General features: G+C 44.3%; 1 protein-coding gene across 7 annotated transcripts in view; it reads left to right on the top strand.

Annotated features, from left to right (window-relative positions):
* MTA1 (metastasis associated 1) overlaps nucleotides 1-16,983 on the top strand; it is a 156,626-nt gene that overhangs the window by 67,794 nt on the left and 71,849 nt on the right. For all 7 annotated transcript variants that reach the window (XM_056545504.1, XM_056545502.1, XM_056545497.1 and 4 more), the window contains exons 11-12: nucleotides 4,242-4,300; nucleotides 8,483-8,595. In XM_056545504.1, the coding sequence (XP_056401479.1) occupies nucleotides 4,242-4,300; nucleotides 8,483-8,595 (172 nt within the window). The remainder of the gene's footprint in view (nucleotides 1-4,241; nucleotides 4,301-8,482; nucleotides 8,596-16,983) is intronic.

Raw genomic sequence — 16,983 nt, forward strand, 5'->3', positions numbered from 1 at the left:
GCATAAAGAAGCCAAGGAAAGATGGAAAAATCTCAAAAAGGCATCAAATCACAGATTAGACATTCTTATAATATGTCAACAAAAGTTAGATTTTATTTACACTTTCATTATCATTTACACTTTCAAAATAACAGAAAACAAAAAAATGGCGTCTGCAAAACTTTGGGCACCCTGCAGAATTTATAGCATGCACTGCCCCCTTTGCAAAGCTGAGACCTGCCAGTGTCATGGATTGATCTCAGTCATCATCTGGGAAGACCAGGTGATGTCAATCTCAAAGGTTTTAAATGCCCAGACTCATCTGACCTTGCCCCAACAATCAGCACCATGGGTTCTTCTAAGCAGTTGTCTAGAAATCTGAAACTGAAAATAGTTGACGCTCACAAAGCTGGAGAAGGCTAGAAGAAGATAGCAAAACGTTTTCAGATGTCAATATCCTCTGTTCGGAATGTAATTAAGAAATGGCAGTCATCAGGAACAGTTAAAGCAAGATCTGGAAGACCAAGAACAATATCAGACAGAACAGCTTGCAGGATTGTGAGAAAAACAAAACCCACGTTTGACTGCACAATCCCTCCAGAAAGATCTGGCAGACACTGGCGTTGTGGTACACTATTCCACTATAAAGAAATACTTGTACAAATATGGTCTCCATGGAAGAGTCAGCAGAAGGAAACCTCTTCTATGTCCTCACCACAAAAATCAGCATTTGAACTTTGCAAATGAACATTATAGACAAGCCTGATGCATCTTGGAAACAGGTTCTGTGGACCGATGAGGTTAAAATTGAACTTTTTGGCCGGAATGTGCAAAGGTACGTTTGGAGAAGGGGAACAGAATTTAATGAAAAGAACCTCTGTCCAACTGTTAAGCATGGGGGTGGATCAATCATGCTTTGGGTTTGTATTGCAGCCAGTGGCACAGGGAACATCTCACGAGTAGAAGGAAAAATGCTAACTTAATGCAATCTGTGAAAAATCTGAAGGTAGAGAGTATGGCTTCTACAAATGGACAATGATCCTAAGCACACCTGGAAATCCACGTGGGATTACATCAAGAGGCGTAAACTGAAGGTTTTGCCATGGCCTTCACAATCTCCTGACCTCAACATAATTGAAAATCTATGTATAGACCTTAAAAGAGCAGTGCGTGACAGACAGCCCAGAGATCCCAAAGAACTGGAAGACTTTTGTAAGGAAGAATGGGCAAAGATACCTCAAACAAGAATTGAAACACTCTTGGCTGGCTACAAAAAGCATTTACAAGCGGTGATACTTGCCAAAAGGGGCATTACAAGATATTAAAGGAGAACTCCGGAATATAAAAATTGTCCCCCATACTGCCGGCAGTAAAAAAATTAAAGATGTACATACTTTCATCCGCTCCCCCGGGGCCTCCGGTAACCGTCTCCGGTCTCCGCCGTGATCCTCTTCCTGGTTGCCGGTGGTCGGAGAATCATACTGCCCTCAGCCAATCACCGGCCGCAACTAAGTTCGACTCAGCCGGCGATAGGCTGAGCTGCAGTGTGAGAGCGCTTCAGAACACAAAATTCTTCACTACATCGGCACCTGCTGCTAGGGCCGAAAACGGCACACTACTGGCCGAGTCGGGACTTCACTGCGGCTGGTGATTGGCTGAGCGCAGTAAGACTCTCCGACCACCGGCAACCAGGAAGAGGATCTTGGAGGAGACTGGAGCCGGTTACCGGAGGCCCCGGGGGAGCGGAGGAAGGTATGTACATCTTTATTTTTTTTACTGCCGGCAGTATGGGGGACAATTTTTATATTCCGGAGTTCTCCTTTAACTCTGCAGGGTGCCCAAACTTTTGCAGACACCATTTTTTTTGTTTTGTTATTTTGAAAGTTTAAATGATGGAAATAAAATCTAACTTTTGTTGACATATTATAAGAATATCTAATCTGTAATTTGATGCCTTTTGGAGATTTTTCCATCTTTCCTTGGCTTCTTTATGCACATTAATACAATTTTTTACCTGGGGTGCCCAAACTTTTGATCCCCACTGTAGATATATTGTTGAAATACTGCAGTATAGTGCTTAGTAATCCTATGAAAAAACAATATCACCATTCCATTCGCCAATAGAAAGCACCCCTACACGATCTTAGGCCGGGTCCACACTATATAAAATTTTCATCTGGGCTGTGCTAACAGAAGTCGGCGCTAGGATCGCAGGACTGCCTTGTGGTCCTCAAGTAGGACAATGTATAACAACATGGAGATGTGTGACCATGTCACCATTTTAAGTTTGGGGTACTTTAATAAAACAGGTAAGGAAAACTGAACAATAAATAATTAAAACATGAATTTTTTTTAAATCAACTGGTGCCAGAAAGTTAAACAGATTTGTAAATTGCTTCTATTAAAAAAAAAAAAAAAAAAAAATCTTTACCCTTCCAGTACTTCTTAGCAGCTGTATGCTACAGAGGAAATTCTTCTCTTAATTTATTTTTCTTTTTTTTTGCCTATATCAGGAACTGTTCAGAGCAGGAGCAAATCCCCATAGCAAGCCTATGCTGCTCTGGACAGTTCCTGAAACGGACAGAGGTGTCAGCAGAGAGCACTGTGGACAAGACAAAAAAAAAAATATATATATTTATATTTTTTTTTCTCTGTAGCAGGCAGCAGCTAATAAGTACTAAAAGCATTAGGATTTTTAAATAGAAGTAATTTACAAATCTGTTTCACTTTCTGGCACCAGTTGATTGTAAAAAATGTTTTTCTTCGGAGTACCCCTTTAATGTTGCTACATACGGGCTTTCTAGGCACAGGGCCTGAAATGTAACAAGCATTTTTGGCCTATGTTGTATAGGTAGAAGTAGATGTCTACAGAAAATAAGAAAAAGGAACAAAAAAGGATAAAGTTGCACACCTTTTTAACAGTTTCTTCATACGCCATCCTATCCCCAAGAGATTGGAGTGTATAGTTTTGAGCATTCATTCAGATGGGGGTGACCTTGAACTTAAATCCCATCCATTGCCTCATTATTAAAATTGCGCAGATAGGTAAAAAAAAAGGGGAATTTTTCTTGCAGCGCTGGACCAAGAAGGTTGTAAAGAGACAAGGCTCTTAAAGGGTATAATCAAATGGCATTTATCCCATCCATTGCCTCATTATTAAAATTGCGCAGATAGGTAAAAAAAAAGGGGAATTTTTCTTGCAGCGCTGGACCAAGAAGGTTGTAAAGAGACAAGGCTCTTAAAGGGTATAATCAAATGGCATTTATTGAAAGCCCGTCAACGCGTTTCTGGCCCAGAGTGGGCCCTTCCTCAGGACAAGGTGCTGACATGGAGGTTAAAGAACACTGACAATATATTGTGTATATATTGTCAGTGTTTTTTAACCTCCATATCAGCACCTTGTCCTGAGGAAGGGCCCACTCTGGGCCAGAAACGCGTTGACAGGCTTTTAATAAATGCCATTTGATTATACCCTTTAAGAGCCTTGTCTCTTTACAACCTTCTTGGTCTAGCGCTGCAAGAAAAATTCCCCCCCCCCTTTTTTTTTTTTTTTTTTTTTTTTTTAAACCGATCTGCACTATTACTACCGATGACTCCAGTGAGCGTTCGACGGGATTGCGAGCTGCAGGATCCATAGACCCATTCTAAATGCGAGAAAAGGTGTTGTGCTCTGAACGCAACATCACATGGTGAGTGAGATTCACACCGTTTTTCATTATTATATTGCTCTACTGTACTTCACTAGGGGCGCGTTCTCTGTTTTTCCTTTATCTCTTATAAAGGAATTGGGCATACACACCCCTCAATGTATGACATAAATAAAAATTATTAAAAAAAAGAAAAAATATATCTATATAAATATTAATAATATAATAAAAAATATATAATATAATAAAAAAATATATATAATAATAATATAATAAAAAATATCATAAAAAAATAATAATAAAAAATAATATAATAATAAAAAAATAATAATAAAAAATAATATAATGATATAATAAATAAAAAATAATATAATAAAAATAAAATAATATAATAATAAAAAATAATAATAATAAAATATACACACAAAATCCCTGGGTTGGCCACAGGCCTTCTTTAAGACCCCATATCAAGATTACCATATATAATGTAACATATTTATTCTTGGAAGTTGTTTAGAAACTAGTTTTTCCATGAAAAAAGACAGTGACAGTATTTATTCCTTAAACTGTTCTACAATTACTAATGTATATTTCTATTCTGTTTTTTTCTTTAAGAAACGGTTGAAAGCAGCTGAAGCAGAAAGCAAATTAAAACAAGTCTACATACCCAACTAGTAAGTGTATCACATTGCTGATCCATTCAGTTGAGGTAGGGTTGACATCAGGCCAAAATTTATACAGGAAACAAAAAACGGACGCATTCTCAGGTAAAGCATCTTAAAGTATACCTGTCAAACTAATCTCTCGCTCAGTCTTCAGGTCGGATGTGGAGAGACTAAACCCACTCCGTGCATTGGGCTACAGTACGATACTCGGCGAGTTCCATGCACGTCTCGCTGCGTGTCATAATGTTCCCAAGGGGTCTTCACCCCCCAGCATAGACTTTTATCTCTTTACGCCCGATCTGAATAATCGGTGAGAGCTCAGCTTTACAGATACCCTTTTAGGGTAGCGTTTTTCAAACTGCAGCCCTCCAATTGTTGCACAACTACAACTCCCAGCATGCCCAGACAGCCATTGGCTGTCTGGGCATGCTGGGAGTTGTAGTTTTGCAACATTTGGAGGGCCACAGTTTTGAGGCCACTTTAGGGGTTGGCCTACTAATGGCATTTATCACCTATCTACAGGATTGCTAATTAAGAATCGATCGCTGGGGTTCTGAGCGCCCGGACCCCCTCCAGTCAAGAAAGCGGCAGCCCCAGAAAGCCCCAGCAGTAATTTTGTACCCGCATTGTCATTTTCTCTCTGGGACTGATCTATCTAGCCAAGAGTTATCACAGTTTGTTCAGTAACTTTTTCTTTTTGGAACACAGAGCTCACGAGCACAGTGCTCTCTGCTGACATCACGAGCACAGTGCTCTCTGCTGACATCACGAGCACAGTGCTCTCTGCTGACATCACAAGCACAGTGCTCTCTGCTGACATCACGAGCACAGTGCTCTCTGCTGACATCTCTGTCCATTTTAGGAACTGTACAGAGCAGCATATGTTTGCTATGGGGATTTTCTCCTACTCTGGATAGTTCTTAAAATGGACAGAGAAGTCAGCAGAGAGCACTGTGCTCGTGATGTCAGCAGAGAGCTCTGTGTTCCAAAAAGAAAATAATTTGTAGTATTCAGCAGCTAATAAGTACTGGAAGGATTAAGATTTTTTTAATAGAAGTAATTTACAAATCTGTTTAACTTTCTGGCACCAGTGGATTTAAAATAAAAATAAAAGTTTTCCACCGGAGTACCCCTTTAACCATCTAGTGCACCATTGGTTGAGAGCTAGGAATTATTTTCCTCTAATCCTTAGGCTATTTTCACTCTGCGGAATTTCCTAGCGGAATCTGCTGGAAAAATTGAGCAAGGAAATTCTGTGAAATTTACTGCTTATTGTATTTAATGGGGATTCCGATGTCCCATTCACACAGCAGAATTTCTGCTGCTGAAATTACGCAGCAGAAATTCTGCGCTCCTAATTCTGCAAAAACTTTAAGACCAGTCTTTAAATTTTGCAGAATTCTGGGCGGAATCAAATTGAACTCAATGGGCTTTTGAATTTCGGCAGAATTCTGTGTTTTGAGCACACAGGAATTCTGTTTAAAATTCTGCTCAAATTCCATAAAACTGCAAAAATTCCGCAGCAAGCCTTGCAGAATGGAATTTAAGCATAATATGGTCTCCAAACTGTGGACCTCCCAGATGTTACCAAACTAAAACTCCCTGCATGCTGTGACTTGTAGTTTTGGACACAGTTTGGAGACCACTACCCTATACTAGGGTAGTCTATTATTGATCAAAAATATTAAAGGGTTACTCTGGCCCTAAGACATCTTAACCCCTATCCAATGGATAAGATGTCTGGTCGTTGGGGTCCTGCCACTGGGGACCCCTGCCATCTCTCATGCAGCACCCACCTGTGTGAGCTCCACGCAGCGCTGGAAGCTCAGAGTCTGAAGCCTCACGACCAAGGGGCCGAAATAGAGCTCACTCAGGTGGGTGCTGCATGAGAGACTGCGGCGTCCCAATCGGCAGGACCCCCACAATCAGACATCTTATCCCCTATCCATTGGATATGGGATAAGATGTCTTAGGGCCGGAGTACCCTTTTGAAGACTTTTACTGATTCTACATTTGGCTGCATCTGTGGCTAAATTTTAATAAACATGTAAAAGTTCCCTGTTCAGTGAATATGACCTGTAACACAATGTAACTTCTTACTGTGAAGAACAATGTTGCCTTTTCCTTTGCCCTTGTGTCTCCAGTACATAGCAGGCCAGCCTGATCTATTTCTATTCAGAAAAGTCGTTCTCCCCAAAAGCAGTTTTTGAATTCAGAATGATTTAAAAGACCTCTGCCTCAAAAAACAACTTATCCCCTATCCACACGATAATAACATAGTTCTTAAGGTCAAAAAAAGCCCAATCAATCAAGTTCAACCCATAACCCTAATGAGTCCCCACTGAGTTGATCCAGAGGAAGGCAAAAAAAACCTACTACTAGAGGTAAAAATTCCTTCCTGACTCCAATATGGCATCAGAATAAATCCCTGGATGTACGTTCTGTCCCTATAAATCTAGTATACATAACAAGCAATGTTCTTACTCTCCAAAAATGCATCCAGACCCCTTTTTAAATTCTTTGAGTTCACCATGACTACCTCCTCCAGAAGAGAGAATTCCACAGTCTCACTGCTCTTACAGTAAAGAACCCCCGTCTGTGCTGGTATATAAACCTTCTTTCTTCTAGATGTAGAGGAAGCCCCCTTGTTATAGATACAGTACTGGGTATAAATCATGGGAGAGATCTCTGTACGGTCCCTGATATATTTATAGTTATTAGGTCACCCCTAAGCCTTCTTTTTTCGAAATTAAATTACCCTAATTCTGATCTTTCTGGGTACTGTAGTCCTCCCATTCCCATATTACTCTGGTTGCCCGTCTTTGAACCCTCTCCAGCTCCACTATATCTTTCTTGTACTGTAGGTGGCACTGTACTTCTTCCTGGGTTAGACAGGTGACCTGTACTGGGGAGTTTACCTTATCACACTGTATTTCACCTGGCAATTCATTTTCCTGGGTGAATACAGTGGAGAAGAATTAGTTTATTATATTTACTTTTTCCTGATCCCTGTTTATAATTTCCTCCAACATTTTTTAAAGGGACAACACTTTCATTTTTAACCTTTTATTTAACCTTTATCAACCTGTGGATAGGGGATATGTTGTTTTTTGCTGCAGATGTACGGAAATGCATCGTATAGAAATACTTTTTAAGGTACTAGCATTACGAATATTATAACAGCCTTGAGGAATTTTATTTTAACCCCACAGCCCATTTTGGCTTTCAAAAATAACTTTTATATTTCTATCCACAGACCCATGTGAGGGCTTGTTTTTTGCGGGACCAAATGTACTTTATAATCACATCACTAATTTTACCATTAAATGTACGGAAAACAAAAAAAAAATTGTGTGAGGAAATTGAAAAGAAAAAATGTTGCACATTTTGGGGGGTTTCATTTTTATCCTGTACACTTTACGGTAAAATGACATATTTATATTTTTATTCAGTGGGTCATTATGATTAAAATGATGGTTACATACTTTTCTATTGTACTGCTTTTATAAAATCTCTATTCACTAAATATGTTTAAAATTGCTCTATTTTGACCACCAAAAACTTTCCCATTTTTCTGTATATGGGGCTGTGTGAGGGCTCTTTTTTTTTTTTTTTTTTTTTTTATTTATTTTTTTCTCATCTTGGTACAACTTTTGCATATATCGGAGTATTTGATCGCATTTTATCATTTTTTTTTTTTTTTTTTTCATTTAAAATTTATGTCCCCCTATTTATAGCAATCTTTAGATATCATATACTGAACAGTGTTATAGATGGACGGAGGAAGGTAAGGGGGACCTCAGTCTGCCATCTAGGCTGATCTCATCACCGCAACCATGCTGCCGCATGTGATCAGATGAGCCATTTAAAGCATCACATTGTTGCAGATGCCATGATTTGTATTGAACACTGCATCTAAGGAGTTGATGGCGGACATCAGTGCAATCGCTCCGGTGCTCACGTCATGTATAGGATGTAAATGTACGTCCTGGTGTGTTAAGTCCCAGTGCATCAGGACATACATTTACATCTTATGTCCTTAAGGGGTTAATAGCATAAGGATGTAGATGTTGTGGTATGTGTAATGTAAATTTTTGATGTATCTGGTATTTTGCAGGTACTGTGAAAAAACTTAAAAGAATATCTTACATCGTTAACCATTTTTTTATTTTTTTTATTTTTGTTTTCTAGTAACAAACCTAACCCTAACCAGATAAGTGCAAATAGTATCAAACCTGCAGTGGTAAATGGCACTGTGGTACAAGGCCAGAACATGAGTGGGCGAGCCTGCGAGAGCTGCTACAGTAAGTGTCTGTTTCCCTTCTGTTCATGTGTAGATCTCTGCTGATCCTACTTACAGGGGATCTGGTGTTACTTACAATATTCTTTGCTGCCAATAATCTATATCTCTATCTAATATATATAATATTTATATATTACATATATATATATATTATATATATATATATATATATATATATATATTATATATATATATATATATATATATATATATATATATATATATATATATATATATATATATATATATATATATATATATATATATATATATATATATATATATATATATATATATATATATATATTACAGCAACAGGAGAGCAAGCCAGGTTTTTACAATAGTTTGGATCAATAGTGCTGGCCAATTTTTCCTTTGGAGAGAGATATATATATATATATATATATATATATATATATATATATATATATATATATATATATATATATATATATATATATATATATATATATATATATATATATATATATATATATATATATATATATATATATATATATATATATATATATATATATATATATATATATATATATATATATATATATATATATATATATATATATATGCTCTCACCCTCTCTATCGCTCTCTCCCTCTCACCCTCTCTATCGCTCTCTCCCTCTCACCCTCTCTATCGCTCTCACCCTCTCACCCTCTCTATCGCTCTCACCCTCTCACCCTCTCTATCGCTCTCACCCTCTCACCCTCTCTATCGCTCTCTCCCTCTCTATTGCTCTCACCCTCTCTATTGCTCTCACCCTCTCTATCGCTCTATCGCTCTCACCCTCTCTATTGCTCTCACCCTCTCTATCGCTCTATCGCTCTCACCCTCTCTATTGCTCTCACCCTCTCTATTGCTCTCACCCTCTCTATTGCTCTCACCCTCTCTATCGCTCTCACCCTCTCTATCGCTCTCACCCTCTCTATCGCTCTCACCCTCTCACCCTCTCTATCGCTCTCACCCTCTCTACCCTCTCTATCCTCTTCTTGCCCTTACTCACCCCCATTTGCCAGGGGCGGGGTTTATGTTTAAAGTCCCATACAAGTCAATGGGAAATATATGTTACTGCAAAACTTCCAAACGGCTTGATATTTCGATAATACTTGATCACATGTTACTTATATGTCCACTTAAAATATAGGATAGTTAATTTAACCCTTAACTACCCTATTTGTGAGGGTCGGGTTTTTAGTTTAAAGTCCCATGCAAATCAATGAGAAATGTATGTTCTCACATAACTTCCGTACGGCTGGAGATATTTCAATAACTGGTCAACATATTACGGGTCGGGATAGGAGGACGGGAAACTAAGTCAAAAGCTTCCTCCTTTGTTTATTTTCCTCCCCAACAAGGAGTAGGAAGGAAAAAACGGGCAACGCCGGGTACTCAGCTAGTAATAATAATAATATTGCCTGCTATTGCAGCTTGTCCCATTCATTTAAAGGGATGTGTTACAATACCAGGTACAGCCACTATGGAATGTGTCTATCAAGAGTTCAGGAGACCACATGTCCTAGAAAACCCCTTCATCATTTCACAGACAACTAAACTTTAAGACTATGTTCAGAATTCTTATGTTCTTATTTGCAGAATGTCCGCCCAGAAAACGTGTGAACATTTCACACATTTGCCCGATCCGGTGGGCGCTATGACCTCTTGGAAATGCTCCGTCTCAGACTGCAACACATTTCCTTGCAGACTCCGCAGAAAGAATACACATCTATTCTTTCTGCGGATGTTGGCATCAGAGTTTCTGTGGTAGAGACATCTTGCGTGGAAATTCAGCCGTGTGAACAGTGCAGCAGAATCCCAATGAAATAAAAGGGACTCTGCTGCAGGGGAACATTCTATGCAGACATTCTGCACAAGTTCTACCTATGTAAACCCAGCACAACAGTCTAAAAAATGTGGATTTCAGCACCGGACTATTGTACAACTTCCAATATTTAATAAGCCATTAAATCAAAGCATCAGGACGTAAAGGAAACACATAGCAGGAGGAAAAAAATGCTGGAATTGCCTTTACTGTTTAGTGTATAATGTGTGTGTGTGTGTGTGTGTGTGTGTGTGTGTGTGTGTGTGTGTGGGCTGGAGTGTTATATATGTTTGTTATATCCACACTCATTATATATAGATGTGTTTGTGTAGCATGGCCATAAATGTTGGCACCCCTGAAATTTTTCTAGAAAATGAAGTATTTCTCACTGAAAAGGATTGCACGAACACATGTTTGAATATACACATGTTTATTCTCTTTTTGTATATTGGAACTAAACCAAAAAAGGAGGAAAAAAAGCAAATTGGACATAATGTCACCAAACTCCAAAAATGGGCTGGCACCCTTTCAAAATTGTGGAAAAATAAGATTTTCTCTATCTGCTCCATTGGGGGACACAGACCGTGGGTGTACCTTGCTGTCTCTAGGAGGTGACACTATGGTAATAAAAAAAAGTCGGCTCCTCCAGGCAGGATACACCCGCCTTCAGGCTCTGAGCTAGTCAGTTTAAGCTTAGTGTCTGAAGGAGATGGACATGGTCTGGTTTGCTCCAGACCAGGTTTTTTGTTTTCCTAGTATAGGGACGTGTTAGTTTTTTATTCCTTTTCTTTTCATGTTTTCAGGTGGGGGCTCAGGGACTCCGGTTCCCTGTTTCCCCCTTGCGAGTTAGGGGGCACAGACATTGCGTATATGCGCTGTTAACCCCCCCTCGCCAGCGCCTGGGTGGTACCTCATGGGTCCGGGTCCCCCTATGTCTCTGCTCGCCTCGCTTGCGCATAGCAGCCAGGCGTGATGCAGGGACCTTAAGCTGGCTGAAGACTTCACTGAAGACTCCATTAGGTAAGTTCTTCTGACTGAGGTAAGTACCTTTTTCCACAGGTACAGCCTCACAACCTCTGGAGACCCCCTGTTTTGGCCCACCTCAGTTTTTGGGGCTTTTTTAACAGGGGCTGCATTTGCTGGGGGAGCAGTTTCACTAAGGGGGCATATATTACAAAAATTCCTTTATTGTGTGGTGTGTGTTTTTTGGACACTACTTAGCGCCTCATATGCGGCTGTCAGCCACGGCGCTTTTCAGCTCGAGTGCTCTCAATGCCGGCTTATATCTCTCTGCACAGCGCCTTATACGCCCCGAGCGCATTTATCTCCTTCACAGCGCCTTATACGCGGCTGCAGCCGCGGCGCTGTTATTAGGGATCGACCGATTATAGGTATGGCCGATATTATCGGCCGATAATCACGATTTTGGGCATTATCGGTATCAGCAATTATCTTGCCGATAATGCCCCACCCACCGCACCGCGTCGCACCCCCCACCGTGATGCTGGGCGGTATACCGGTATGGATTTTTGCCCATACCGCTATACCGGTCGGGCCCCTCCCCCACCCTCCGAGTCAATAAAAAAATTCAACTTACCCGTAATGGGGGGTGGTCCGGGCCATCCATCGTTCCTGTAGTGTCCGGGGGCGTTCTGGGTGAAGAGTGAACCGGTCCGGGCTGTCCTTCTTCTCTGGCGGTCATCTTCTCCACTCCGGGCAGGCTCCGGCCTAGTACACTGCATAGACGCTGTGACGTCAGGTGCGTCGCTGCGCACGGGCGTCACTGCGCAGCGGCGTCTATGCAGCGTACTAGGCCGGAGCCTGCCCGGAGTGGAGAAGATGACCGCCGGAGAAGGACAGCCCGGACCGGTTCACTCTTCACCCGGAATGCCCCCGGACACTACAGGAAGGAAGGAAGGATGGGCCGGACCACCCTGACAGGTAGGGGGAGAGAAACGGGTGGCGGCGGCGGCCTATGGCCCCGCAAAAGCCACTGCAGATCATTGATTTAAAGCGCCCGCTTTAAATCAATGATCTGCAGCGGTGTCGCAGGGGGTTAAATAGCCGATAACTTATACCGGAATATCGGTATAAGTTATCGGCTATCGGCCCTAACCTGCACCGATTATCGGTATCTGCCCTAAAAAAACGATATCGGTCGATCCCTAGCTGTTATGAGCCGGGCGCTTCTGCGCCGGCTCAGTTTTACTTTCTTTTCTGCCGGCGCTCTGGCCGCCCACTCCGTTCCCCCGAGCGCATATACAGTTATAAGGGCGCTCGGGACAAGGAGCGGGCGCCATGACACTTCTTCCTCGACGCTGTAGCTCCGCCCACTGACCGGGGTGGGGGTGGGCGCTCTCAGAGGCACGAAGCAGCGCCCAATCAGCGCCGTGGGCGTGACTTTCTGTGTTTAGGCGTCAGTTACTTCGTGCCTTGCTCCAGGCACGCCCCTCCCTATTTGCTGGCCTTATGAGTCTAGCTGCTGCACGGAGCAATGTCTCCTCACTGCAGCTGACAGGGGACACAGATCTGGGTGAGAAAGTGCCTGCCTTCTCCTTTTTAACCCATTATGTCCGTACCCAGGGCTGTTCATCCCTCTAAACAGAAACCTGGGAATTTAGTGACTTACTATACCTGTAAGCACTGTAATACCAAGATGCCTGGCTCCGCTGAGCCCGCTTGCTCTGCCTGCTCCTCTGCTCCCCCAGACCCCCTGGTGCCCCTTCGGTCCGGTGGGTTCAGCCGCTCCTCCAGCCTGGGATTCTTCCCTGACCCAGTGTATGGCTGACTTGTCTCAAGTCTCCCGTTCGGTGGCTGAGGCCTCCCGAGAACTGGTGTCCGCTTTGAAGGGGTCATCCCGGCGCAGGACCTCTGAGAGGGCCCGCTCTTCGTCCCCTCGTACCTCACGCTCTCACAAGTGTGCTAGGGGTGCCTCGTCTAACTCTTCCATTGAGTCTTTGGATAGACTTGGGCGTTCCCCTCGCGGGTCCCGCCCCTCCCTATCATCTGGGCACAAACGTCGCTCCTCTGGAGCACGTTCTCGGAGTCGCCGCTCTGCCACGCCAGAGCCGCGTACCTGGTCTGGATCGCCCACTAAAAGACTGCCTTTACTCATTCACATGCCCCTGGTGAACTAGTGGACGAGGCTTCCGAATCGGCATCTGACCCAGAGGACCGCTCGGACTGAATTTCTATGGTGATCTCATTGGTGACAGCCATAAGAGACACCTTTCCCTTGGAGGACCCAGGATCTTCGGATGTCAATCCAGAAGTATCCTTTCATCGTACTAAGCCAGCACCTAAAAAAAGGTTCAGCTCTCTCGCTGACTTTGATGACCTTCTGGAATCCGCATGGAAACATCCAGACAAGAGTTTCCTGGGAATCAAGACAATTCAAGAGCGTGATCCATTTGACAACGTAGAATCTTTAGCGAAGTTCGCTTCTGAAGCAGCTGGCTCTTCTCTTATTCCCATTTTCGCCTCGACATGGGTGTTCAAGGCCCTGTCGAAGTGGTGCCAAAAGCTCCATCAGGATATCATAGCGGGATCCCCCCCCAGAGGATCTATCTGCTCTGGCTCTCCAATGTGCTAAAGCTGGGGACTTCTGTGTGCAGCTTCCATGCAGTCAGCCCGCTGTTCTGCCTTTGCTGTGGGTCACCTAGCGGCCCTCAGCCGCTCTATGTGGCTTAAAGCTTGGAATGCGGATGCCGCTTCCAAAAGGTCTCTCATTGAGTTTCCCCTTAAGGGCGGCCGTCTTTTTGGCAAACGCCTTGATGAGATTCTCTCTGAGGCAATGGTAGGTAAGAGTTCCCTGTTACCTCAAACTAAGGCTCGCCCTACTTCCCAAAGGAAGTCCTTTTCCTTTTGGTCCTTTCGGACCTCTGGCCCCAGTAATGGGTCCGGGCAGGCGCCCTCGCGGGACAAGAAGGCTCTCTCGTTCCGGGCACGCAGTCTTGGAAGTCGGACTCCAACCGCCCAAACCGGACAACCGCAAACCCACTTCTGCATGAAGTGAGGCCCCCACCCGCGGTTTCTTTTCGGGTGGGAGGTAGTGTCTCTTGTTTTTTCCGAGACATCTGGACCTCACACATTCAGGACCCTTGGGTCAGGGACGTGGTGTCCAACGGTTACCGGATCGAATTCGCCTCCCTTCCGAGGGATCGCTTCTTTCGATTTGTCTTCCGCCGGACAAACGCCTAGTGCTTCGGGAGGGGGTCCGCTCCCTTCGAACCCAGGTATCAGTCTCCATCCGCACTTGTATGGAAGTCCTGGGTCGGATGGTGGCAACTATGGAGGCCGTACCCTTTGCCGTTTTCATTACCGCCCCCTTCAACTGGCGATTCTCTCGATGGCACAGGTCTCCTCTGTCCCTCGATCGTCAGATTGTTCTCCCTCTCAGGGTCCGTCAGTCTCTGCTCTGGTGGCTTCACTCCTTTCTTCCTCTTCAATGGCAGGTTGTTACAGCGGATGCCAGCCTGTCGGGCTGGGGCGGCGTGTTCAGGGATTGGACGGTTCAGGGACTCTGGTCTCCTCCGTAGACCCTTCTTCTGATAAACCTATTGGAATTACAGACTATTCTTCGTTGTCTTCTTCATTGGGAGTCACGTCTTCAGTCCTGTCTTGTCCGCTTTCAGTCAGACAACGCCACGGCCGTGGCGTACATAAATCGATGGGGTGGCACTCGCAGCTCGGCAGCCATGGCCGAGGTGACCAAGATTCTCACCTGGGCGGAGAACACGGTTCCTGCCTTTTCGGCAATTCACATGCCGGGAGTGCTCAACTGAGTAGCGGTCTTCCTCAGTCGGTCCTTGCCCGCCCCGGCGAGTGGTCTCTTCATCCGGAGGTCTTCACGCAGCTCTGCGGCATTCCGGACGTGGAGCTCTTCGCGTTTCGGCACAATCGGAAAATTCTTCCGTTTGTGTCCAAGTCTGGACGCCTTAGGGATTCCTTGGGCGGGGTTCGCCCTACCTTATCTGTTCCCCCCTCTTCCCCCTCCTTCCCAGGGTGCTGAGGAAGCTCGAGGCAGAGGACGTCTCCGCCATTCTGGTAGCTCCAGATGGGCCCCGAAGTTCGTGGTACGCCAACGTAGTCAAGCTCCTGGTCGACGCTCCTCTGCGCCTTTCGCCCCACCCGGACCTGCTATCTCAGGGTCCTCTTTGCCACCCCAATTTACAGTTGCTGTATTTGACGGCGTGGCGGTTGAGACAGCGGTTTTGAGGGCCGCGGGTTCTCTTCCCCAGTCTTTAACACCATGCTCAAGGCTCGTAAGCCCTCCTCCGCAAGAATTTACCACGTACTTGGCGGTCTTATTTTCGTTGGTTTGAAGCTCGTGACTTCTCCCGGTGACCTTCTCGGTCCCCGTCTTCTCTCCTTTTTGCAGTCGGGGCTGGAACTGGGGTTGTCTCTAAGTTCTCTTAAAGGTCAGGTTTCGGCCCTACTGTTCTTTTCCAGCGGCCCCTGGCTTCTAATCCTCATGTCCGGTCCCTCCTGCAAGGAGTGGCGCACGCGGTTTCTCCTTATCGGTCACCTTCTCCCTCTTGGGACTTGAATTTGGTTCAAGGGTGCACCCTTTGAGCCCCTTAGAGAGGGTGCACCCTTTGAGCCCCTTAGAGAGGTGTCTCCCTGCCTCCTTTCTTTAAAAGTGGCATTTCTTGTGGCTATCACCTCCATATGGAGGTTGTCTGAATTGGCAGCTTTTTTTCCTGCCGTTCTCAGTTTCTGGTGATCCAACTGGACAAGGTCGTTTTCCGGCCAGATCCTTCCTTTTTTACCTAAGGTGGGCTCGGCCTTTCATCTCAATGTGGACTTTGTCCTCCCGTCCTTTTGTCCGGTTCCTTCTCATTCTAAGGAGTGCTTACTACACAAGCTGGACGTAGTTCGAGCTGTTCGGTCTTCTCTCCATCATTTTTTCATTTCGTCCTTACGGAATGTCGTCGCAATGGACAACCTGCTTCCAAGGCTACCATTTCTCGGTGGATCCGGTCTGCCGTTTCGGAAGCCTTCGCTGTAAGGGGAAGATTCCTCCTTTCAGAGTTGTGGCTCATTCCACACTTTCTGTTGGGGCATCCTGGGCTCTCCAAAATAGAGCCTTGACCTCGCAGATTGCAAGGCGGCTACATGGTTGTCTTTGCATACTTATCAAGGTTTTTTACAGAGTTCATACTTTCGCATCGGCTGATGCTAGTCTGGGCCGTTAAGTGTTGCAGGCGGCAGTGGACCGGCCGTCTGCCTGATTACTTAATCTGCCCACCCAAGGGACGGCTTTTCTTACGTCCCACGGTCTGTGTCCCCCAATGGAGCCGATAGAGAAAAGGAGATTTTTTAACACTTACCGTAAAATCTTTCTCGAAGGATCCATTGGGGGACACAGCTCCCGCCCTTTTTGTTTTTTTTCCCTTTGGTTCTCTGTCCGAGGGTGTATTCAGTTATGTTTTTTCTTGTTCTCGGACAGTTTTTGGGTCTTTCTTTGACCTATTGGTCTCCTCCTATTGCTCTGGAACTTAAACTGACTAGCTCAGAGCATGAAGGCTGGTATATCCTGCTGGGAGC

This window comes from Hyla sarda, chromosome 11 (genome assembly GCF_029499605.1).
Source record: "Hyla sarda isolate aHylSar1 chromosome 11, aHylSar1.hap1, whole genome shotgun sequence".
Taxonomy (NCBI): Eukaryota; Metazoa; Chordata; class Amphibia; order Anura; family Hylidae; genus Hyla; species Hyla sarda.